This window comes from Balaenoptera acutorostrata, chromosome 2, assembly GCF_949987535.1.
Source record: "Balaenoptera acutorostrata chromosome 2, mBalAcu1.1, whole genome shotgun sequence".
Classification (NCBI taxonomy): Eukaryota; Metazoa; Chordata; class Mammalia; order Artiodactyla; family Balaenopteridae; genus Balaenoptera; species Balaenoptera acutorostrata.
Window position 1 is genome coordinate 180,898,593 of NC_080065.1, and position 25,883 is coordinate 180,924,475.

General features: G+C 47.2%; 1 protein-coding gene across 1 annotated transcript in view; it reads left to right on the forward strand.

Moving 5' to 3' along the window:
• INSR (insulin receptor) overlaps positions 1–25,628 on the forward strand; it is a 136,876-nt gene extending 111,248 nt beyond the window's left edge. Inside the window, 9 exon segments of the mRNA XM_057540888.1 lie at positions 4,433–4,592; positions 8,199–8,301; positions 9,722–9,789; positions 13,499–13,743; positions 14,771–14,881; positions 14,970–15,129; positions 17,417–17,546; positions 17,874–18,008; positions 20,589–25,628. Of these exon segments, the coding sequence (XP_057396871.1) occupies positions 4,433–4,592; positions 8,199–8,301; positions 9,722–9,789; positions 13,499–13,743; positions 14,771–14,881; positions 14,970–15,129; positions 17,417–17,546; positions 17,874–18,008; positions 20,589–20,943 (1,467 nt within the window). The 3' untranslated portion in view covers positions 20,944–25,628.
• Positions 25,629–25,883: the final 255 nt, after the last annotated feature.

Sequence of the window (25,883 nt, forward strand, 5' to 3'; positions counted from 1 at the left end):
CCAATGAAGTGCAATAAATCCTCAGAATAACCCAAATGAGCTTGGTACTGACTGAGGCATCCAGAATTTAAGTTGCATCCAAGGTTTATAAGAATAGAGTCAGGATTCAAACCCAAGACTATCTGATGCTCTAATCCAGGGGTTGGCAATTTTTTTCTGTAAAGGGCCAGATAGGAAACATGTTTGGCTTTGTGGTGAGATGGGGTCTGATGCAAATACTCAACTCTGCCTTTGCATTGTGAAAGCTGCCGTGTAGACAATACGTAAATGAAGGGGTATGGTTGTGTGCCAATAAAACTTTATTTGCAAAAACAGGCAGCAAGCAGGCTGGGATTTGCTGGTCCCTGCTCTAAGCCTGTAACCACTGTGGGGCAGGTCTCTATCCCCAGAAAGGGCTTGGGGTCTACACCTGTCAAGAGAGGCACTGCTGGGGCTTGGACCTGATTAAGGATATTTCTCCCCATTTACTGGGTGACTTCAGGCAGATGTCAAGTCACCTTCCTGAGTTTGACCCAGAGGGTGTACCCTGCTATGAATTGAGCCCTTTGCAATGATCTGTTTATACCTCACAATGACCCTCTAAGGGAAAATCTGCTAGTGTCTCCATTGACGGCTGAGAGAATGGAAATCTGGGGAGCTGAATAGACTTTCTCAAGGTCATACATCCAACACTCAAACCCAGATCCTTGGGCTCTGGCGCCTGCCATCGGCAATTAAGGGTGATCACGTTGATCAGAGGTCATTTTCTGTGAGGGGCCAGGGAGTTCATATTTTCAGCTTTGGGAACCGTACAGTCTTGGATCAACTGCTCAACTCTGCTGTTATAGCTCCAAAGCAGACACAGACAATATGAAAATGAATGGGAGTAGCTGTGTGCTAATAAAACTTTATTTACAAAATCAAGCAGTGGAATGGATTCAGCCTGCGGGCTCTAGTTTGCCAACCCCTAACAGAGGTTGTAGCAAAACCGTCCGACTTCTTGGAACTTTGAGGGAGAGTCATCCTGTAACCAGGTGGGCAGAGCTTGGCTTCCCCAAGCCAGAGAGGACAGATGGACCTCTCTCTGTTGATCCTTCCTGGGACCACATCTCTTGATGTCCAAATATTCAGCTTTGATGATGATTTAGAACTGAAATCTGCAAACTATCATCTGTGGGCCAAATCTGACCCTCGGCCTGTTTTTATATGTCCTGCAGAGCGTTGTCAAAAGAAACAAGGAAAAATGTGCACCAGCGTGAGTCCAGTGGCCAAGCCCAGCATCAGTATAGGAGGGGAGCCCTCAGGGGTGTATAAAGAGAGACATGATTCATAGAGAGCCATTATTGCAGAGTTTATTTAATATCTTATCCCATATATATCAATCCCATATGTTCTAAGGAAATAATTCAAATTTGGGGTGGTGGTAAAGCTTTATGCATAAGATTTTCACCACTAGCAAAAAGTGCATGCCACTAGATGTCTGTCCATTGGAGAACGGATACATAGAGGATGGTATATCCATGAAACTCGTGGATGTACAACCCTTTAAAATGATGTTGGGGGTGACCATTGTCCAGTATAATGTAGAGGTTGAGATTACAGGCTCTGGATTTTAGATCTTCCAAGCTGTTATTCTTCATCTTCCACCAGCAGCCAAGAAACACCGCTGCCCCCCCCCCCCGCCCCATCCAAAGTAGCTTATGACAAAAGGGAAGCTTATTAGCTCCCATAACTGAACAGTTGAAGGAGATCAGGCAGAGCTGGATCCAGAATTCCTTTGGATCTGTTGCATCTCAAGGGGTCCCTGCAGTGATCCCAGCAGCTCCTGGTTGTCCTGTGATTTTAGTGGTTCCAATCTTCATATCCTCTCAGTGCCAAGCCTAGAGGAAGAGAGAGTCTGTGTCCCAGCATTTCCAGCCATGCTGAGGTCACGTGACACCCAATCATATGACCATGACAGTGCTGTGTGCTGATTGGCTCAGTCATGAGGGTTTTAAAATAACAGCTTAATTGAGGTACATTCACATACCATAAAATACACCCATTTAACACATACAATTCAATGATTTTTAACATAGTCACAGTTGTGCAACCATCACCACAATTTCAGAATATTTTCATCACCCAGCAAAGAAAGCCCACCTCCTTAGCCATCAACCCCCAATCTTCCTTGCTTCCTACTCCTCCGGCCCCTGGCAATCACTAATCTGCTTTCTGTCTCCATGGAGACAGGTCTCTGCTACTGAGGCCAACTCATCCCCATTTGCCTGGAATTTCCCAGGTTTGAGCTTTGAAGTCCTGCATCCCAGGATAATCTGGGTAAACTGGGACAGTTGTTACCGTACTGGCATTGGACCCAACCCTAACTTCTTGCAGCCGCCTTCACTGGCCTGCCTCTCTCGTTCCTGTTGCCAGTAGGAATCCTCATCACCAATCTCCACCATCACCTCTGCCCTGCATAGCCCGACCCTGATCCTAGACAGACGAGCCCTATTTGGTCTTTAGGGGAACAGAGGGATAGAGGGAAAATTAGGAGTGAGAGGTTACAATATGTTAAAAGAAAAAAAAACTTATAAGCAAAACTGGGCGATTATCTCCATTTTCCATAATTGTCTAACATCGCTTTGATAAAGTAAAAAGTAATATTAAAAAACTATTTTTATACCGTTTGTACTGCTGGGATATGATTTTGCTAGTTTTACAAAATTCTCTCCAGCATTTGGTGGGAGGTCCTTTTTTCCCCTTATTTGCTAGTTTAACAGCCAAAATCACCTCTAGCTGCATTGTTTTTGATTCTGCCTCTCCTTGAACCTTGCATTTGAGTCATTTTCCCCCTCACCACTTCCCTTCCCACCTTGGGGGACCCTGGTACCAGGGACCACCCCCATCCTGGAAAGAGAATCGATTTTCAGTTTTTGTGCACTTATATCCTTTGCTTCAGTACGTTTTTGCAGTTTTGAGCTGTTTGTTTTTTCTTTTTTTCTCTTGTTTGCACAAACTTCTATAATTGGCTTCGTCACTCTTCATCAGATTTGCTTCTTGTTTTGCTTTTTTGGTGTCTATGGAGAGAGCTGCCTCTAGATCCTTCCATCATGCTCCCTTCTCCGTCCCCACCCCTCGAGGTACATGACCAGCACTGTAGGATGTATTTCCCCTTTATCCCGGATAGTAGCTACCTTTGGTTTCTATATTTGCTTATTTGTCCCTTTCCACTTGGTGACTCATTCTACTTGGAAGAACCTTTGGACTAGACTTCCCCACCCCTGCCGCCAGCACGATCTGTTTTCTTGCTGTTATTGTCACATGATAAGCACGGGAGTTTTTATGTTTCTCTGTCTCTCCACTCCTTCCTGAAATTTTCCAGTCCAGTTCTCTGCATGCACTATTAGCCTGGAGCTGTTTTGGAAAGTTTTCAAAATCTGGCCGATGTTTGCAGGTTTCGTGGTCATATTTCCCAGTGAGCCTCACGCCTTTCCTAATAAGCTCTGGGTTTCTTTCTTTTTACATGTTTCTTGCTGGGACATGTATGCTTTACTTATCTCCTCTCTTCTTGCCAGACATTTAAGTAGATCCCAACTCTTTTAATGATGGTAAAATAAATCAAAAGGCTAGGAAGGTGTTTTAAAATTTGTCCTTAAGACATTAAGCCCATGTAACCGGTTGGCTCTTAGGTGATTTAGGTGATCTGGGTCCCTTTTTTTCTGACCTTCTGGAGTCCTGGTGAAAATACCCCATGGTGGTTTCAAGGAGAGGTTTGGAGCCAGACAGTTTTGGGTTCAAGGGCTTCCCTGCCACTTACCAGCTATGAGATCTGGGACAAATCATTTCAGCTCCCCAATCAGGGGAGGGCAAACTATTTATGTAAAACCTGTTTTTGTGCAGCACGTGAGCCAAGAATCACTTCCACATCTTCAAATGATTGAAAAGAATCCAAAGAAGAATAGCATCTCTTGACATGTGTAAATTTCTACGAAGTTCAGCTTTCAGCATCCACCGTGTTTTGTGGGCACACAGCCACGTTCATTTGTTTACGGATGTTATAGATTCAGGATTCAGGATCCATCTCTGGCTGCTTTCGAGCTATGATGGCCGGGTTGAGTTGGTGACAGTGACCGTCTGGCCCCCTTGAAGCCAAAAATATTTACTCTCTGGCCCTTTACAGCAAACGTTTGCCAGACCTCCACCCCAAGCCTCAGTTTTCTTGTTTCTAACATAAGGCTAAGCATGAGGTGGTTATAAGAATTAAATGACATGATCTGAGCCACATGCTTGGCTGTGGTTTAGGAAGATTGGCTGTTATCACGTATCATGTATCAATGGTAACCTCTCTCTCTGTGCCTTACCCATAGAGCTAAGGTTCTGTAACTCCTCGAGTCTCAAAGTCGCTTGCCTATTGCAGTGTTTGTGCCTAACTCCGTCCGTGTCATTTCTGAGTGGGATCCTTGTCTTCTAGGAGCTGCATCTCTGCGTCTCCCGCAGGCATTTTGCTCTGGAGCGGGGCTGCAGGCTGCGTGGTCTGCCACCCGGGAATTACAGTGTGCGAGTTCGGGCCACCTCCCTGGCGGGCAATGGCTCCTGGACGGAAGCCACCTATTTCTACGTCACAGACTATTGTAAGTCTGCACGGCCACTTCGACTGGTAGGGTCTGTGCTTGGTGCTGAACACGGCAGAACATTTCAAAGGATGGTTGGGGAAGCATGGAGGCTGTGGGTACTGGCTCTGTCTTGACTCCTGGGTCCAACGGCTGCTGCTGTGTGACCAGGGCAAGAGGCATGCCCTCTCTGAGCCTACACTTCCTCATCTGATCATGGATATAATACTAGGACCACCTCTGGAGGTGAAGGGATGTTTCAGTGACATCATGAATGTCAAGTGGCTGGCACAGGGCATATCTGGTAAACACATTAGCTCCTGTTACTGGTGTCTTCATCTTTGTTTTTAGGTAGGCCATGCCCTCCAAGGGAGGATGTGGGCGCTTATCTGCTCAGCCTTGGGTGTGCTCTTGGCCTGCAGGCAGGAAGTGCTGCCATTGGGTGAGCTGGACATGCTGTGGACAGTAGGGTGAGGAGAGGTGGGGAGAGCTGAGCTGGTTAGGGAGTGCTTCCTGGAAGTGGTGCTATCTTGGCAGAAACTAGAAGAATGTATGAGTTGGGGCAGAAGATGTTCAGCCCGACATGCGGTAGGAACCCAGACACTTGGAAGGAAGGGAGATTCTAGACCAGGAGGAGTGGGAACTTGGGTGGGAACGTCAGTGTTCTGACACCACCCAGATACATAGCACTACAATTCTGATGCTTTCCACTGGAGTTAGCACAGACTCTACAAATTAAAAAGAGCATAGTTCCCACCAAGACTGCCCTCACCTCAGATGCCAGATGCAAGTTTTGGGGGTTCTCCAGGCCACCTGCACTTCTGACTGGCTGGCTACAAATTCGGGTGTTATCACAGCCCCATCAGATTTGATCATTTGCTAGAATGGCTCACAGAACTCAGGAAAATGCTATATGACAATGACAGTTTTATTACAAAGGATGTAAGTCAGGACCACCCAAAGAAAGAGCCACATAGGGTGGAGGCTAGGAGGGTCCTGGACACGGCTCCTGTGTCTTCTCCCCATGGAATCAGGACACATCACGTCACCTCCTGGTATACTGATGTGTTCACCAGCCAGGAAGCTCCTCTGAGCTTTGGTGAACTGAGTTTTTATTGGGGTTTCACTACACAGATGTGATCGGTTGAAGCACTGACCACATGCTTGAACTCCATCTCCAACCCCTCCCCCTGTCTGGAGGCCACCCCACCCCTCTAATCACACACTTGGTTTTCTGGTGACCAGCACCCCCATCCCGAACCATGTCATGTCTTAGCATAAACTCAGGTATGTTCCAAGGGGATCATCAATAACAAAGACATTCCTAAGACTCAGGAGTTTTCAAGGATTTGGAGGGACACCATGAATAAAATTCAAAGGAACATATCAAAGTGGGAAAAACATTTGTAACATCATTGACAGAGTTAATATCTTTCATATAAAATGAGTATGTATATATGTCTCCTATGAGTTAAAGATATATGTCCTCACACAAAATAAGCAAAGGATGTAAATAACCTATTTAAAAAGAAATAGAAAAAATACAGAATGTAAGGAAAAAAAGGTCCAGCCTCACTCAAAACCACACCAAAAGAAAAAAAAAGCAAATCAGGGGCTTCCCTGGTGGCGCAGTGGTTGGGAGTCTGCCTGCTAATGCAGGGGACACGGGTTCGAGCCCTGGTCTGGGAGGATCCCACATGCCACGGAGCAGCTGGGCCCGTGAGCCACAATTGCTGAGCCTGCGCGTCTGGAGCCTGTGCCCCGCGACGGGAGGGGCCGCGATAGAGAAAGGCCCGCGCACCGCGATGAAGAGCGGTCCCCGCACCGCGATGAAGAGTGGCCCCCGCTTGCCGCAACTGGAGAAAGCCCTCGCACGAACCGAAGACCCAACACAGCCAAAAATAAATAAATAAATAAATAAATAAGAAAATCCTTTAAAAAAAAAGCAAATCAAAATGAGATACAATTTTTAGCTTATCAAACTGGCAAGGTTTTTGTTTGTTTCTGTTTTTTAATTATGTACTTAGTGTTGTCCAAGAGTGCAGACACACGGACATTCTGTCTCATGGTAGACGAGTCCTAAAATGTAGTCCTTTAATAGTATGTATCAGAAAAGCTTACAAAGGCTTTTACTATTTCAGCCAGCAGTGCTGGCTCTAGACATTCATCCTAAGAAAGTGATCAGAGATGTCCAAAAAAGATAAATGTTCAAGGAAATCCAGCACTGCTTACTAACAATAGCAAAAAATCTGGAGAATTAAATGTTTGACACATTAGATTACTTTAAAAAATTCTTTCTTAAATAACAAGGAGGCAAGCAAGACACCTAGGGTACAAAATTTAAAGAGGCACTCACCCTCAGGCGCTGACTCTGCCCTGGCATGGCCAAGCGCAAGAGTTCCTCTCAAATTTTGCACTCTGGATGCTTCCCTTCCCGCACCCTAATTCTGGTGGCCACTGGAATCTAAGGACTGTGGGATCTGGGACACAGAGACGGGGTGGGGCAGGCAGCATGGATCTCGGATTCTACCCTGAGATGTGTTGGGTTCCGAACAATCAGTAGCCTCCAGCTTCCCCTGCCAAGGGATGGGGAGGAGGGACATTGCCGACCACGGCATGTGACCAGACGGTTTCCATTTTTCATGTCCCATTCAATCAGCAAATATTTAGGGAGGGTTTCTCCATGCCATGAGCCACCAGAGGTGGGAGGAGGAAGTTTGCTGTCAATTCAGGGAGGTCCAGGAGGATGAGATGTCTCTGGATAGAGATGGCCACCAAAGGCAGCATGGAACGGTAGTCAAGAACTTGCTCAGATGGCCCGAGTTCAAATCCCTGCTCCACCGTGGATCAGCTCTTGGACTTGGGCATGACCCCTCACCTCTCTGAGCCTCTGTTTCCCAATCTGTTAACTGCCGTTGATCATAGCACCTCCCACCTCGGCTTATGGGATGATTAATTAAGATCTCCCAGGCAAAGCACTTCAAACAGTGCCTGGCGTGTTCCCAAGTGTTCAGTAAACTACTATTATTAAAAACCTGCAGGACGAGGTTCCTTCTCTGGCTTCCCAGAACTCACTTTCTTCCTTGGCTTGGAAGAGTCAGAATACGTGGATGCATTTGTAATTATAGACAACTCAGCCTTGTGTGTGAATTAAAAAGAATTAAGGCTACATAGCATTTCTTTAGTTGGTTTAGTTTTTTGGGACGACCCCCAGCAAACACAGGGCACTTCTGGTGAATTTTTCATCTGCCAGAGGTGCTGTTGGGATTAAAATAAGCTATTTAATTTGTAGGGTCCAGTGCAGAGTGAAAATGCAGGGCTCCTTCTTTAAAAATTATTAAGACTTTCCAGACAGGGACAATAGAGCATTAAACAGAGAGCAGAACCTTCTGAGTGTGGGGACCTGCCTGATGGCTTGGGTTGTGTGCCTGTGAAGGTGGCCTTCGATGGTGAAGGGAGAAAAGCTGGTGATGGGCAGTGGTCTGGGGTCACCGCAGGAGGGGTTCAGGGACTGGAGAAGGGGGGCAAGTGTGTGTGGCCCATTGGACATGTAGATGTGTTTTCCGGTGTGACCTTTGATGTGAACACATTTTGATGTGAAACCTGTATTTTCTTATTCTATTTCAGTAGACGTACCATCAAATATTGCAAAAATTATCATCGGCCCCCTCATCTTTGTCTTTCTCTTCAGTGTTGTGATCGGAAGCATTTATCTATTCCTGAGAAAGAGGTGAGCACGGAGGTGTTCTGGTAAATGGTTAACAACCAGCTCTCTCGGGGAAAAGTAGGCCTACACGTAGATAGAGTTATATCTAAATTTCCTGTAGGTACTTCCCTGGTGGCGCAGTGGGTAAGGCTCCACGCTCCCAATGCAGGGGGCCCCGGTTCGATCCCTGGTCAGGGAACCAGATCCCACATGTATGCCGCAACTAAGAGTTCACATGCCACAACTAAGGAGCCTGCCTGCCTCAACTAAGACCCGGTGCAACAAAATAAATAAATAAATATTTTAAAAATAAATAAATAAATAAATTGACTGTAAATCTTACTGATCTAAAGGATGCATAGCATGCAATTTACAGATAATGATCATAATACAATATACGATACTCGCTATCATAAATTCCCTACAGCCAGTTGATCCTCACCAAATGTTTTTGTCAATTTTTTCCCCCTGAACCTTTGTATCTATAACCAACCTATGAGTGCAACTGATGAATGGCTGTAGTTCCAAGATGAATGTTGATTTTTTGTTTACATTAAAGAGCAAAATAAAAATGAAATAAGGCATATACGTTTATCGACAATAGGAATGACTTTTGCAGAATCAGATAATAATTTTTAAATACTGAAAGCACATTTCCTCAATTTTTGTGCCATTGGCAATGTCATGGCTACAGAGATGACACACGTTTAAGCTTAATCCGCATTACTGACATTTTTGCCATCACTTTCTCAAGCCTGGATGTACAGCAGAACAATAAATCGGTCTTGGTATGTAGCATTTGCCTATTTATCCCCGCTGTGAATATTCCCACCATGGCCAATTGCAAGCTACAGACATGACGTCACTGAACGCAGAGTTGGGAAGAGATAGGCAGTCAATCACAGATATATAGTATTTCTGCCATATGGATGCAATCATATAAATAAATAAGGTACAGAAGGGCTGAAGAGTGTCCAGTCCATCAAAGTAAGAGGTAGTATGATAATTGGTTTTGAATATTCATTACCTTTGCTTTGAATATAATGTATTTAACTGTAAGCCTGTGTAATTTAATTTTAAATGGTGGTTGTATTTAACAACTGGCTTGCAAATTTCCTGAAAATTCAACAGTTGTTTCTTATAAGCTGGAACGAGATGGTTCCAGAACAGCAGTGGATGAGCAGTTTTTAGATGTTATATTGACAACCATAAATTGTAGTTTATGAGTGAGCAGTTCCATGGTGATGCACTTAAGTAGCCATCTGATGGGCTTCTGCTAAAAAAAATAAGGGTCTCCCATCCTCACCCCAAACTGTATCCAGGATTACATGCATGCTGTTAATAAGGGTGGCTGTTTGCACTGGGGAGGCTGTAACCTCCCGCTAATGACCCACAGAGTTCTGTAAGGATATCAAGATGGAATGTTTCCATTTTTCTCATCCAGGCAGCCGGATGGGCCACTGGGACCACTGTATGCTTCTTCAAACCCCGAGTACCTCAGTGCCAGCGATGGTGAGTATGATCCTCTCCCTTGTGGGTGACCAGAATCCCGCTGTTCAGTTTCCTTTGCCATCACTGTCAAGTGACAGTCAAGGGTTGATACCCTGGGGGGCTGAGAAGAGTCCTTTTGTTCAGTTGAGTCTGCAGACCTGCCCCTTGCTGCAGAAACCCTGTTACCGGGAGCAGTCGGACACCTGCCGTCTGGCACTTGTTTGAATGGGCTGACCTAGCTGATCTGGGACCCATGCGTGGGCTTGGCTGAGAGGCCATAAACTTGGTGCCCCAGCTGTGGGGGTATAGAGCTTGGATCCTGTGCCAGAGAGAGTGCCGAGGGTCAGAGCCAGAAAGTGGTGACCAAACTGGTCATCCAGGCTCGGAGGTGGGAATCAGAAGCCAAGGTGAGAGACTGGGGATCAGGGATGGGGCAGGCAAGAAGCAGGGACAAGATGGGGAAGGTGAGAGACTGGGGATCAGGGATGGGGCAGGCAAGAAGCAGGGACAAGATGGGGAAGGTGGGAGACTGGGGATCAGGGATGGGGCAGGCAAGAAGCAGGGACAAGATGGGGAAGGTGGGAGACTGGGGATCAGGGATGGGGCAGGCAAGAAGCAGGGACAAGATGGGGAAGGTGGGAGACTGGGGATCAGGGATGGGGCAGGCAAGAAGCAGGGACAAGATGGGGAAGGTGGGAGACTGGGGATCAGGGATGGGGCAGGCAAGAAGCAGGGACAAGATGGGGAAGGTGGGAGACTGGGGATCAGGGATGGGGCAGGCAAGAAGCAGGGACAAGATGGGGAAGGTGGGAGACTGGGGATCAGGGATGGGGCAGGCAAGAAGCAGGGACAAGATGGGGAAGGTGGGAGACTGGGGATCAGGGATGGGGCAGGCAAGAAGCAGGGACAAGATGGGGAAGGTGGGAGACTGGGGATCAGGGATGGGGCAGGCAAGAAGCAGGGACAAGATGGGGAAGGTGGGAGGCTGGGGATCAGGGATGGGGCAGGCAAGAAGCAGGGACAAGATGGGGAAGGTGGGAGGCTGGGGATCAGGGATGGGGCAGGCGAGAAGCAGGGACAAGATGGGGAAGGTGGGAGGCTGGGGATCAGGGATGGGGCAGGCGAGAAGCAGGGACAAGATGGGGAAGGTGGGAGGCTGGGGATCAGGGATGGGGCAGGCAAGAAGCAGGGACAAGATGGGGAAGGTGGGAGACTGGGGATCAGGGATGGGGCAGGCAAGAAGCAGGGACAAGATGGGGAAGGTGGGAGGCTGGGGATCAGGGATGGGGCAGGCAAGAAGCAGGGACAAGATGGGGAAGGTGGGAGGCTGGGGATCAGGGATGGGGCAGGCGAGAAGCAGGGACAAGATGGGGAAGGTGGGAGGCTGGGGATCAGGGATGGGGCAGGCGAGAAGCAGGGACAAGATGGGGAAGGTGGGAGGCTGGGGATCAGGGATGGGGCAGGCAAGAAGCAGGGACAAGATGGGGAAGGTGGGAGACTGGGGATCAGGGATGGGGCAGGCAAGAAGCAGGGACAAGATGGGGAAGGTGGGAGACTGGGGATCAGGGATGGGGCAGGCAAGAAGCAGGGACAAGATGGGGAAGGTGGGAGGCTGGGCGTGTACCAGGGGCACATCTGCTATTGCTGGCAGCTGACCATGGGTGTGACGCTGATGCTGATATGGCAGGATCAATGGCCGTATTCCCCTGGATTGTACCAAAAGGCAGTGAGTGACCCCTGAAGAAAAGGCTTGGCTGTTCCTTCAGATGCGAAGGCAGCGGTTGCACTACAAGTTTCTAAAATGCTTCATGCAGCAATTTCAAAAAGCCACTTTCAAGGCATGAACACCATCGCCTGGCAGGATGCTGCCTTGGGGTACAGGGGGGGTGTTTTTAAGGGTACCTGGGATTTGTTTTAAATAAGTCTGATAAGAAAGACATGCAGACCTGCAAGTGACTATCGTGAGGAAGAAGTTTAGACTCACAGAGTCCGGAGAAACGGGAGGCAGGGCCACATGGGGAAGCACCAGGGTCGGCAGAGGGAGAGGAGGGAAAAACGTGGGCAAGAGGCTTTATTGTCTTTTCCATGGGAAAGGAGAGGTCAGGCAGGGTAAGACATAGGATGAGCTAGTTTGAACTGTTTCAGCAGGGTCTGGGGCATAGGGGCTGCCCTTGGTTGTCTGCAAACTGGCCCTGGGGTGATCAGGGCAGGGGGAGAGTGGCCCAGAGTGTGAGAGCCTGATCACGGAGGCGGTTGGGGTGTGGGCTGTGGATTGGTCGGGTTGCATATGAAAAGCGGGCTCACAGGCACGCCATTTACTGCCTGTAGGAATTGGCCACCCCTGGGATGGGCGGTCCTGGCAGGCTCAGCAAGACCTCAAAGCATCAGAATAGAGAAAGTAGACAAGGAGTTTATTCCAAGTGGGAATATGCACAGAGCCCAGGAGCAGGGCGGGGGGGGGGGGGACGAATGTTGATCCAGAGCCTCCTCTGCCTGTTTGAGAATGGCATTGTTAACCGTCTCGGAGATGGGGAAGCTGAACCTCAGGACCACCTCTCCACCCTACTGTCCTGCTTCCTTCCGGGGATGCAGCAGTGGCTGAGAGCACAGGGGTACTAAGTGGAAGCTAGAAATTGGGGCTCATGGGTCTTTAAGGCCAGGAAGTTCTGGGCCAAGGGATACACACAGGGAAAGGTCCAAGCTCAGAACCCTGAGGGGCCCCCAGTGAGCATCTGTGAGTTCATTTGGGTGCAGAAAGCTCGTCTGATCCAATGTCCTTGAAAGAGCCATTGGTGACCGTATCGTGTTGCTCAGACTGCTGTGATCAGACTGGGTGGCTTAGTAAACAGTTTGATTTCTTCACAGTCCTGGAGGCTGGAAGTCTGAGATCAAGGGGTCAGCAGGGTTGGTTTCTCCTGAGGCCTCTCTCCTTGGCTTGTAGACAGCCGTCTTCTCCCTGTGTCCTCACATGGTCTTCCCTCTGTGTGTGTCTGTGTCCTGATCTCCTCTTCAAGGACACCAGTCAGAGTGGATTAGGGCCACCCTAATGACCTCATTTTACCTCAATCACCTCTGTAAAGACTCCATCTCCAAATACAGTCACATTCTGAGATACCAGGGTTAGGATGTCAACATATAAATTTGCTAAGGACACAATTCAGCCCATAACAGGTGCAGAGGAGGGCAGAAAACATCTTGGCTTTTCTTATGAGGACTTTGCGTATTTGTCTGCAGATTATTTGCTGCGTAACAAACCACCCCAAACTTAGTGGCTTAAAACAAACACCATTTGGTGGGTTTGCCACCTGGGCAGTGCTTGGCTGGGTGGTTCTTCTGGTCTCACTTATGTGGCTGCATCCCATCTGCAGATCCACTGGCACTGGGTGGTCTTGGGTGAGCTCACTCACCTATCAGATAGGGTCATCCCCTATCCCCTTGGTACTTTGCAGAAACAACAGGCTCAGATGGGAATTAGCATCCTTTGGTAGCAGGGCTCTGAATCAGACAGAAAGGATGGAGATGCAGGCTCAGCTCAGCATTTACTGGCCAGAACCCTGGACTCCTTCCCCAGTCTCTGCCTGTCCTGTTCCTGGCTCTGTGCCCACTGCCCGGCACAGGGTCTAGATCACAGGAGTCACTTAGTGAACATTTGGGAGGGGGAGCAGGTGGGAGATGGCCAGGGACCCCTGAGGGATCCTCCAAGGGTACTGTGTAGATAAGTGAGGTGTAGTGTTTCCCTGCTCTGTGTACGTGCCGGATGAGTGGGAGGTGCCTCGAGAGAAGATCACGCTCCTGCGAGAACTGGGGCAGGGCTCCTTCGGCATGGTGTACGAGGGCAACGCCAGGGACATTGTCAAGGGCGAGGCGGAGACCCGAGTGGCAGTGAAGACGGTCAACGAGTCTGCCAGCCTGCGAGAGCGGATCGAATTTCTCAACGAGGCCTCGGTCATGAAGGGCTTCACCTGCCACCACGTGGTGAGTCCCGAGTTGGCTCCAGGAGCAGAAAAAGTCTTCCTTTAATACCTGTCCTTCCTCCTATTGCATAGAGCAATAGAGGTCCTATTGTGGACCTCCTGCCCAGCCCCGACTCTGCTGAACATCCAAAACAAGGGTGACCCTTCCCTTCTCATTTCTCAAATCCCATCCTCTCCCACCTCACTCAGAGCAAGAGCCTTTTCACTGTCCCATTGCTTTCCAGAATCTTCCATCTCTTCCCTCTTCCTGGCTCCTTTGTAACCTTTAAACACAGTGGTCCACTCCTTCCCTGCTCCCCCAAGTCAGCACAGACTCTCCCTGCCTTTCTGCTCCCACCACGGTCCCTTAATTTCTCCTTGAGCCTGTGTCCTTTCGTCCTTGCCCCACGCATATTCAAGGAGCACCTGCTCTGTACTGAGCTCCATTCTCCTCTCCGGGATGCAGCAGACGTCTGCCCTCCTGGAGCTCTCAATCCCGCGGGTGGAGACAGACTCTAAACCCAGTAGATTAATGATGTTGTCCACAAGGATATGATACTATGGCAACAGGGGAGCGGAGGGCAGAGTTGGGGAACTGGGAATGCAGCAGTGGCGAAGGTATATTTGAGCAAAGACTTCAGAGTGTAGGGACCGAGCTGTGTGGACAGATCAGCTGAGGACAGTCAGCTCAGGCGAGGAGACAGAGGGTCAGGCAGTGGAAACAGCTATGTGAAGGCCTGGAAGTGGGCCTTTGCATTCAGAGATATGAGGGTTTGCCTTGACATGTTGTGCTGTGTGGGGGCAGGTCTGTCTGCTTCCCCCCCTCCCACCAGACTGTGAGTTCTGAATTCTCCCACTCCCCAACCCAACAAGACATGGACCTTGGTGTTTCAGCCGGGCAGACCAGGGCTTTCCACAGTCCACTCAGGAGCAGGGTGCTGTGTGTGATGTAGGTCCCAGACAGGGAGACCCGGGTGAGTGGACATCTTCCCACAGACCCTCATCCAAGAACCACCCCCCCGCCCCTCCCCCCCATGCTTGTTCCACAGGTCCGCCTCCTGGGGGTGGTATCCAAAGGCCAGCCGACACTGGTGGTGATGGAGTTGATGGCTCACGGGGACTTGAAGAGCTACCTCCGTTCCCTGCGGCCTGAGGCCGAGGTGAGCTGCCTCCAGGTGCCCGGTGGGGTGTCCGCTGCCGGCCTCGGGCACTGGTGTCGCTGAACACGACCCCATGTTTCGACTTTAGAATAACCCCGGCCGCCCTCCCCCTACCCTGCAAGAGATGATTCAGATGGCTGCGGAGATCGCCGACGGGATGGCATACCTGAACGCCAAGAAGTTTGTACACCGGGACCTCGCAGCTCGAAACTGTATGGTCGCCCACGATTTTACTGTCAAAATTGGAGGTGCGTCTGCCTTTCTGCTTTGAAATGTCTGGGCCAGGCCTTCCGATTTCAGGAAGAGTTGTCTACAGCAAGTGCTTCAGTCTTTTCTAATATTGGGAAGGGGCAGGGTTCGGACGGGGACCTAATCCTCATGCTGTAATTTAATTGCATTGGTTCATTAATTCACTCGTTCACCTCTTTAAGTAGCGTTTGTGCCAGCCGCTGCAGGAGGTGTTACGGGGGCGAGGTTGAATGAGTCGCCGTGATTTTTCTGCTCTTGTGCAGCTTGCAGTTCTTATTTGCAGCTTGCAGTTTTTATCTGCACCATCCAGCACATTAGCCACTGGCCACTGTGTTTAATGTAAATTCAGTAAAATAAAATAAAATTTAGTAAAATAAAATAAATTAAATTCAGTAAACTGATTTAAACTAATTTAAATTCAGTAAAATAAAATAAATTCAATCAAATAAAATATATTCAGTAAAATAAAATAAATTCAGTAAAATAAAATAAAATAATTAAAATGTAGTAAACTAATTTAAGTTAGTTTAAATTCAGTAAAACAAAATGAAATTAATTCAGTAAAATAAAATGAAATTAAGTAAAAATAAATAATTTAAATTCAGTAAACTAATTTAGATTAATTTAAATTCAGTAAAATAATTTAAATTAATTTTTTTTAACATCTTTATTGGAGCATAATTGCTTTACAATGGTGTGTTAGTTTCTGCTGTATAACAATGTGAATCAGCTATACATATACAGATATCCCCATATCTCCACCCTCTTGCGTCTCCCTCCCACCCTCCCTATCCCACCCCTCTAGGTGGACACAAAGCCCCGAGCTGATCTCCCTGTGCTATGCAGCTGCTTCCCACTAGCTATCTATCTTACATTTGGTAGTGTATATATGTCCATGCCACTCTCTCACTTCGTCCCAGCTTACCCTTCCCCCTCCCCATGTCCTCAAGTCCATTCTTTACGTCTGCATCTTTATTCCTTTCCTGCCCCTAGGTTCTTCAGAACAATTTTTTGTTTTTTTAGATTCCATATATAGTAAAATAAAATGAAATTAATTAAGTAAAATAAATAAATAAATTAATTAATTAATTCAGTAAAGCAAAATAAAATAACTAAAATTCAGTGAACTAATTTACATTAATGTAAATTCAGTAAAATAAAATATTAAGTCCATCAGTCGAACTGGGAACCTTGAACAATATTGGACAGTGTGGTGTAGACCACGTTCATCATCACAGAAAGTTCTACTGGGCAGAGCTGTTCTGGGTGAACAGTAAAATAGTTGACGTGTAAATAAGATGATGGAGACTGGGAAGAGAGCGCTGAAGGAAGTAAAGGGTTCAGTTCCATGATGGAGAGGAAAGGCCTCTCTCTCTGTAAGGAGGCAACGTTTTAACCAAGACTTGCAGGGTCAGAAGTTGCCCCGAGAGATGGCGTCTCAGGGGGAGCTACGGCACGTGCAGAGGCTGTGAGGTTGGAAGGATGGCTGATGCGGTGTGAATAAGGTGAACGCAGAGGGGAGCAGAGCAGTGTGAGATGTGAGGTAGAGGAGAGAAACAGGAGCCACACTGGGAAGGTCCTTGTCGGTCATGGTAGGTCATCTCGATGTTATCCTACGTAGCCAGTGTGAAGCAGGAAGTGACATGATCCTATTTATGTAGCTTCTCTTGGGCAGTGGGCTGTCAGGGTCAGGATGGAGGGAGGGTCCTGCAGGTGAGAGATGGTGGCGGGCCTGGGGGCATCCAGGGCTGTGGAGAGGAACAGACCAGAGGGGGATGTGGAGGGCGAGGGGGCAGGACTCGCCACTGTCTTTTCTGTGGGGTGTGAGGAAAGGGGGTGGCCAAGGGAAGACCCAGCACTGGGTTTCTGGCTGGGCAGCTGGGTGGGTGGTGGGACCAGATCCAGTGGCGAACAGTAGGTTGGTTGCAGAGCGTGAAAAGTTCAGTTTGGGATGCCTGTGAGGTCATGGGTAGGAAGGGAGCATTGCTGAGGGTGAGATTCCCAAGCTCCAGGTCAGAACATCACTTCTTTGCTACTTGGTGGTTCTTTTTCTTTCCCTTTAAATGGTGACCCATCCTCTCCCTCCACATCCCCATGAGTACGCTCAGAATCCGTTCTCACTGGATCTGGATGTGACCCAGGTGAGCACACACCTGAGGCAGGTGAGCTCACACCTGGGGCAGGTGCCTTCATCTGAGGGCTCTACGAGGGGTGGGGCAGAAAAGATGGCAGACAGCTGGCCACAGGCGGAAGGCTAAGAACATGTGAACTACTGTTTGTTGTCAGACTTTGGAATGACCAGAGACATCTACGAAACGGATTACTACCGGAAAGGGGGAAAGGGTCTGCTCCCCGTGCGGTGGATGGCACCTGAATCCCTGAAGGACGGGGTCTTTACCACTTCTTCGGACATGTGGTGAGTCATGTGTGGGTTGGTGGACAGAACACTGCACTTGAATTCCAGGTTGCTCTGCTAGTATGACCAGTGCAAGAGGGGTCACTTAAAAACTGCCTTCCCTCAGGGCTTCTCCATCTAGAAAAAGAAGGGATGGCATGTCTGGGGACCCTTGCACAGCTACTGTGACATTCCAGTGGACACTAATCTTATAGGCATTTCTGAGCTGCAGCATGAATTGTTTCGTGAACTGGCCAACCAGGTTCTAGTAAACCAAGAAGGGGTGTGTGTGTGTGTTGTGTGTATTTTAACGGCTTCTTTGTTACTATTCTCGACTGTCATTGGCAGGTCCTTTGGCGTGGTCCTTTGGGAAATTACCAGCTTGGCGGAACAGCCTTACCAAGGCCTATCAAACGAGCAGGTGTTAAAATTTGTCATGGATGGAGGGTATCTGGATCAACCCGACAATTGTCCAGAGAGAGTGTAAGTGTAGAAATGGGGTACAGCGTGTGAGGTGCTCATTCAAAAGTCTTTGCCCTTTTGCCTGGATACTCATGTTTGTGTATCGTATGTCTACATGTCTTTGTGTTTGCAGATTTTTTTCTTCGCACGCACACTTGTGTTTGTATTCCATTTATGATGTCTGTATGTGTGCTTGTGCTTGCCTGCTGCATCTTTGCATGCACGCTTGTGTTTGCATATTGTGTCTACATACATACTTGTGTTTGTGTATTATATCTTTAGATGTATGCTCTATTGCGTTTCATATTTTTGGAAGGTTGTATAGGAAATTGCACAGCAGTGGTTACTTTGGGAAGGAAACTGGGGAGCTGGAGTGGAGACTTAGGTTTAGCTCTCTATTCTTTATACACTTAACATTTTTGTCAGGAAAATAATACAGTGGTATATGTCAATTATATCTCATTAAAAGTGGAAAAAAGAAATCACCGAGCATAAACACTAAAAAAAAAAAAATTGTCAGGGGTATGTATGACATATTCCCCTCCCAATATTTGTCTTAAATTTTTGTTGTAGGAACAACTGTACAACACAAACACCAAATGCACATCATTAAACACTTACCAAATTATCCAGCGTCATAATAGTCCAATAAATGTAAAGTAAAATAAAGAAAGTACTATCTTCCTAAACTAGCAATAGAAGGAAGGAAGAAAGGAAGGAAGGGAAGGAGGGAGGGAGGGAGGGAGGAAAGAAAGGAGAGTTTCAATATTCAATTCTGTCAGTGGTATGGTTAGATAATCTTTCTTATCACCCTGTTGTCATAGCTACTCACAGCAATGTTATTTAAATCTCAAAAAAAAAAAAGAAATGATCAAAACATCCAACAATATGAGAATTGCCAAGTAAATTGATAAAATAATACGATACAGAAATTGACATTTCAGATGATGCTTATGATATATTTTATAACTCAATGGATTAGCTTATGTTAAAATAAGTGTAATAAATGTGTGTAAATTACATTTCCAAATGTATCCAGATAGAAAAGACAAGAGGTTATATCTGAAGCAGAGTTGTGCACAAGCTGTATTTTCTCCATATTTTTGGGTGTTTTCTAACTTTCTACAATAAGCATTTACTACATATAAATTCCCTTATCAGTGTTTCTTAAGAAAAAACTTTGTCCTCCTGAAAAAAATCCATGGAGGGAGGCCATTTTGATGCTTCATCCTCAAAAGAATAAGATAGCTGTTTAGAAACGTAGTTTGAAGAAACCTCATATGCAAAAAAAAAAAAAATATGAAGCAGAGTTACTTAGAAACTCTGAGTAAAATATTTTTAAGCATCTCTTCATGAAGGGTCTTTCCTTGCCAAGCCAATTAGCAGCTAGGTGTAGTTCCAGGACCAGGGAAATTACATGTAGACCCTAGGGTGGGGGGCCTGCAAACTTTTTCTCTAAAGGGCCATAGTGTAAATATTTTCAGCTTTGTGGGCTGGGTGGCTCTCTGCCTTGTAGCTGGAAGCAGCCGTGGATGATGGATAATTGGATGGGTGTGGCTGCGTGCCAATAAAACTTTATTTACAAAAACACTCAGGGGGCCATATTTGGTCCAGGGCTGAAGTTTGCCACCCCCTGCCCTAGAAGAAGTTACAGTGGGGAAAGGAGGAGGTAAACTGGAAATCCCAAGCCCTCGGGGCCTGTCCTAGGTAAAGTCATAGTCTCCACCCCCCCGCCACCCCCCACCCTCCAGAGAGCGGGGGCTGGGCCTGCAAGACAGCCACTCAGAACTGGCCCTCTAGGGTCAGTCCACCCAGCTGCCCTCATCAGGTGCAGGGATGTACATATAGAGTGAGGAGCCGACAGAAAACAGACCCACAGACATCGAAAACAAACTTACAGTTACCAAAGGGGAAAGGGGGAGGAGGGATAAATTAGGAGGTTGGGATTAACAGATACACACTACCATATATAAAATAGATAAACAACAAGGACCTACTGTATAGCACAGGGAACTATACTCAATATTTTGTAATAATCTATAAGGGAAAATAATCTTAAAAAGAATATATATATTCTTTTATATATATGTGTGTGTGTATATATATATATATAACTGAATCACTTTGCTGTACACCTGAAACTAACACATCATTGTAAATCAATCATACTTCAATTTTTAAAAAAATGATGGGGACTTCCCTGGCGGTCCAGTGGTTAGGACTCCATGCTTCCACTGCAGCGGGCACGGGTTCGATTCCTGGTCGGGGAACAAAGATCCCGCAAGCCGGGTGGCGCGGCCAGAAACATAAAAATAAATAAATAATACAAATTAAAAGAAACAAACGATGAACCCTGGTCTTCAGCATGTAGTAACATCAGGAGAGGCCCTTCTGGATCTGGTTTGGGGATGAGACAGCCCCCTTGACTCTCGTTAGAAAACCATCTTTCAGCGCCCCTAGAATCGCTGTTTCTGCTTGACTGTCGCCTTTCCGGTGCTGGGCACTTGTCCCCGTGGGTGTGGGCCACAGGCGAGGGGTGGGGAGGTGGCCGGTTGGCGGGGGGCCCCGCGCCTCACTCCCCACGTGCCCTCTGTCCTGCAGCACCGACCTGATGCGCATGTGCTGGCAGTTCAACCCCAAGATGCGGCCGACCTTCCTGGAGATTGTCGACCTGCTCAAGGACGAGCTGCACCCCAGTTTCCCCGAAGTTTCCTTCTTCCACAGCGAGGAGAACAAGGTGCCCGAGAGCGAGGAGCTGGAGATGGAATTTGAGGACATGGAGAGTGTCCCCCTGGACCGGTCGTCACATGCGCAGAGGGAGGAGGCCGGGGGCCGGGATGGAGGGTCCGCGCTGGGGCTAAAGAGAAACTATGAGGAGCACATCCCCTACACCCACATGAACGGGGGCAAGAAAAACGGACGCATTCTGACTCTGCCCCGGTCTAATCCTTCCTAACGGCCCCTGCTCGGGGGAATGGTTCCTGTGTTCACTTTCCTCTGGTTTGAAGGCCTTCAGAAAACTCAGGATTTTCACACGACTCAGCCGCAGTGTCAAACGGAGCTCAGAGATCATACCTATCCATTTCTATTCCTCTTCTGACTTAAGACACATTGGTTTGATTGCCAATTTGACTAGTCATCTGAGAACTTAACTGTGAACCTAGATGGGAAAGGGCTTTCCACGGCTGCTGTCCTTTTGGACCACCGAGGTTTTAAGCCCGGATGTTACTTTTTTTTTTTTTCCTAGCAGATTGAAAGAAAGCACCTGTTTTTACAAAGTTTTTTTTTTTTTTTTTTTGCTGGTGTCTGAGCTACAGTGTAAAACATAAATCTTGTTTGTGGAACAAAAGTTAGAAAGAAAGAAAACAAACAAACAAAAAACAAACCCCCCCCCCCCAAAACCCTGTCCTAGTAGAATTCCAAACTTTGCAGAGTGGGCTTCAGGAAAGTTTTTTTCATCCAGAAGGATTTTTTTTTTTTTTTCCTTCACAAAATCAGTTCCTCAAATTGACCAATAGCTGCTGCTTTTGTACTTTGGATATAGTTTTGCAGTCCTGGGGTGTGGCTCACGTGCGTACTCGTGCGTGTGCATGTGTGTGTGTGTGTGTGTGTGTGCAAATCATGCGTGCTGAGTGGCCGCTTTGGGGGTCAGCCCATGAAGGTTCTGCTCTTCTGGAGTGTGTGAGCCCCTGATCTGCTCCCCCCCCCTTCCTTCTTATCTACTGGGAGACTGTGCCCTCAAGATTCTCCTTCAGTCCCAAGTTTAGCCTCAGGAGTCTTCTCTCCCTTAACTTTGGTGAAAAATGTTTTCCAGGAGACATGGGAGTCGTTTGGAGTGATAATGGATCTTTTCAAGACCAAACAAAGCCAGGACATAAAAAAAAAAAAAAAAAAGAAGAACTGAGATGATGAAGAGTTTTGAGAATATATTTGTAACATATTTAATTTAAAAAAAAAAATCTCCAGCATCAGCCTCATAAGTTATTGACCAGTTCCCGGGGGGCGGGTAGGGCATGGGGCTCTGTCTGCCTGTGTGGGGAGGCGGAGCCAGGAACCAGTGGCCTCTTTCCTTGGTCTTCAAGGCATCCATTTTTCTGGGACTAAAGCCACGGTAGCTGCTAAGCCTTCTGGACGTCGTGATCAGGCCACGCTGAGCATGTGGGTGATGGTGTTTGATGGATGGTTTGGTTTCTGGTAAGCTGAGCCCTGCCTTCGAACACACTTGTGGCTCTTGGATCTTCTGGTTCCCTGTATGCATGTACCTCTCGAGCTTCCTCAGCTGTGTGTGCACGTCCTGCGGGGATCGTGCAAACACAGCACAGTCAGATCCCAAAGTGGGACAGCACAGGGGGACTTGGAGAACACTAGCGATGTGAAGACGTGCCTGTTGGTCCCCTCCGCCCTCAGGGCATCCGACTGTCCTCAGAGCTGACTTCCCAGAAGCTGCTTTGTGCCCAGTGACCTCAGCTGGGCCAGGTGTGGGGCCTGAGCTGAATTCTCAGGTACTTACCGATCTTGCAGTCCCTAAGAGAGTACAGTCTGGAGGAGAAACTGCTAAGGACCTTCACACTACCAAGAACTTGCGAAGGAACGTGATGCCACAGTTGCTTCCCTTTGGGGAAAGAACTACAGCTGCTCAAATAAAGACCACGGTGAACTCATCACTTTGGTTCATCCAGATCATCACCCATGGGTTATCCATTGAGTGCATTTTCTCACAAGTTTTTGATTGCTTCCTTCTTTTCTTCTCTTAAGAGTTGTGGGCTTAAGAACAGGATAGAGATGCCATGGTGACCTCCGAACCTTCTCAATTCTTGATGAAGAACACAGGTAGACACACATCCTAGTTGCCTCTGGCTATCTTATTTATATGATTTGAGAAGTGACAGCATGTCAGACTATTTCTGGGGAGCCTCAGTGATTGGGTACAAGGAGCACAGAAATTATTTTCGCCAAATTTATTTTGTACATAAAAGAGGGTCTGTACGTAAATTAAAAAGAAGACAAAACACGTAGATCTAGGTATTTTGTTCTTTTCGCAGTAAATTTGTAGTGGCCATATAGTACACTAGCAGCAATTTTCACATTTTTCTAATTCAGAAAGGTTTTCTTATATTAGGGGAAAATTATTTATTTTAATATATAAAAATCACTGTAAAAAATCACTTTCGTAAGAAATGGAGTGCATGTAAATTTTTTTTTTCAAAGAAAAATAAACAGGTGAATGTGGGGTAATGATTTTTTTTTTCCCAGCACAATCTACCTCAGTGTATTGTTAGGATGTGATTCAATAATGGACATCTTTGAGACTTCAGAATTCTGCCTGGATCCGATCTGAATCAGGGAAAATTTGTATCAGCTGATTCTGAATGCCAGGGACCAGTAAGAATTTTGAGGGAGGGAGTTGGGCTGAAGTATGGCTTTCATGTGAGCATAGATCCTTTTTCTGGCTGATAATATTCTCCTCTGAATTTAATCTTCCTTTTTTTTTTTTTTTTGATGTTCCATCCATTGATACCGTGGCCCTTGAAATGAACCAAGTTTCAGGCCATCACGATGTATCTGACATAGGGGGGGCATGCAGTCCTGAGTTACCCTTCTTTGGTGAGGGAAGTTCCCCTGTTGGGGCAAAGACAGGCTTTGGTACAGAGCCAGTGTCCCCATGGTCCCATGGCATCCCCCTGGTGTGAGCACCTAGGTGCCCTGGGCTCTCCATGGTTTATTTCCACTCCTTTCAGATTGAGATGCTTTTCTGGGGGGGTGGGGGTGGAAAAAATCACTGTCATGGGCACCTCGCACACAAACACCCAATGCAGAGTCTCTTTTTATTCTCTGAGTGGGAAGGGAGCATGTTGAGAAACCTCAACCCCAAACCCACCAAGATGCTGAACACATCTTTTAGCAACAAAACCTTGGACCCCCCTGTGTTTTGGTTCGGTTGACCTCAAGCTGATACTGTTTGACCTTGGGGCACTTTGATAACCCGTGTGTAAGTCTGGGCAGGGCCAGCAGGAGTGGTGTCATACTCAGCAAACCTCGCTGCCCTTCCCATACCTATAGGCACCACCCCTGCAGAGTCGCCTTTCTTCCACTTGCCCTGGAGAGGTACTGTAGAGTGCTGAGCCCGCCCGTTGTAAACTGGAGTTCCCCAACTTCACTTAGCTGTCTCTGCTGCTGCAGTGAAAGAGGAAGCAGGCTTGGGTCACAACCTCTTTTTGCATCAGATAATGTTGACTCTGTCACAACAGAACTTTAGTCCTAGAAATGGATGTCCTGGAGGATTGTAGTGATGGGTTACAAAAAAAAGCAACAAAGCCAGCTTTGGATGACACTTTTTGTTGTTTGTGTGGAAAGGTGTCTCAGTATTTTAAAACCCCTTTTTATTTATGTGGAAAATCCACATAGTTGTTTCTCTCTGGACCAGTGATGTCAAACACACGTCTGGAAATGTTTGTATTCTGGGAGCTGTTCTGGGTGATTTTCTGTCCTTTTAAGCTAGTAAGAAGCAAGAAGTGCTGCTGGTTCTCTGGATAGACGTTGAACACAACTGAAAGAAAATGTGGGAATTGGTGCAAAGATCTGCACCAACAACGCCGAGACCATTGGAGACTGCCTCTAACTGATGGACAGGTCTTCCACTCTTCTCCAACCAGAGTGGATGGTCTGCCATGAAATGTGCTTGTTGGGTTGGGAGGTGTTTATTTGTAGCCGTCATAACATTGGTCAGTGGGCAGGAAGACCATCAGGGCTTCTTGGCCCATGCTCGCCATCTGGGTACATGATGGGATGTGCTGTAGTCCCCCAAACGACAATCTTTTTCTACTTTGTGGCGGGTGGAAGTTTGGGGTTCGGATGCCACTTGGCACATAGGCGATTCAGAAATGATGGTTTTGTTGGGAGTGGGGAACAGGGACATGCTGACTGTATATAAATGATACCTGTAGAATGGTGTCCCTTCAGAAAATCTGGAATGTTCTTCAGAATATTGATTTATACCAGAGTTGAGGTTGGATAGAAAGAACAGATGGGCACTTGTTCTTTCAAAGACATGAGAGAATGCAATGGACATTCAGAGGCTGTGCCTGGAAGTGAATGTTTCCTTAGGGGTCTCCCAGAAACAGAGGGAAACAATGACTTTTTGAGCTCGCTGTCATCTTCTCATACCAGCCAAGGTCCAGAACCAGCCTCCAGCCGCGTTTTAATCTGGGTGTGGGCCCTAAAAATCCTTGTTAAAACTCAGACCAGGGATCTGGGGCTCTCGGTCCCGTTTGAGAAGAAAGGAAGAGCCTCCCCCAACCCAAAGCGTGTGTGTCCACACACACATTCAGGAATGGCTTATTTACTCTCTGCCTTGTGGGCCTGGGGGTCCCAGGCCCTGCGTATCAGCGGCAGACACCTCCCGTCCAACATCAGCCATGCAGGATCAAATGTGCCTCGGCTTATGCAGAAATCAACTCGGAGACGCAAAACCCACCAAGAGATCAATTCTTATTTTTTCAATGTTTTCCTACAAGAGCCAAGTACCACCATGTACAGAATTTGCCTTTTTTTTTTTTTTTGGAATATCAAAATTGCTCTGCATGTAAAATATGGGATAATTACCTGTTTATATGAAAATTCAGAATAAATTATCTGAGAATACTCTTGTTTCTGTGTGGTGTCCAAGCGAGGACCTATGAACTGGGTGGGGTTGTGACTATGGGGTGGGTGAAGGGAAATCTCCCGGGATGTTGTGGGGATCTGTTTTGAGAGGGAACAAACCTCCAGGTTCTTCATAACAGTGAAGCCGGAGGTTAAATATTGTTAGCAGCAGGGCTGATGATACACTGATACACACCTGTAGAGCTGAACCAATGCTTTAAATATTGAACTATTTCTATACTATTTGGTAAGTTA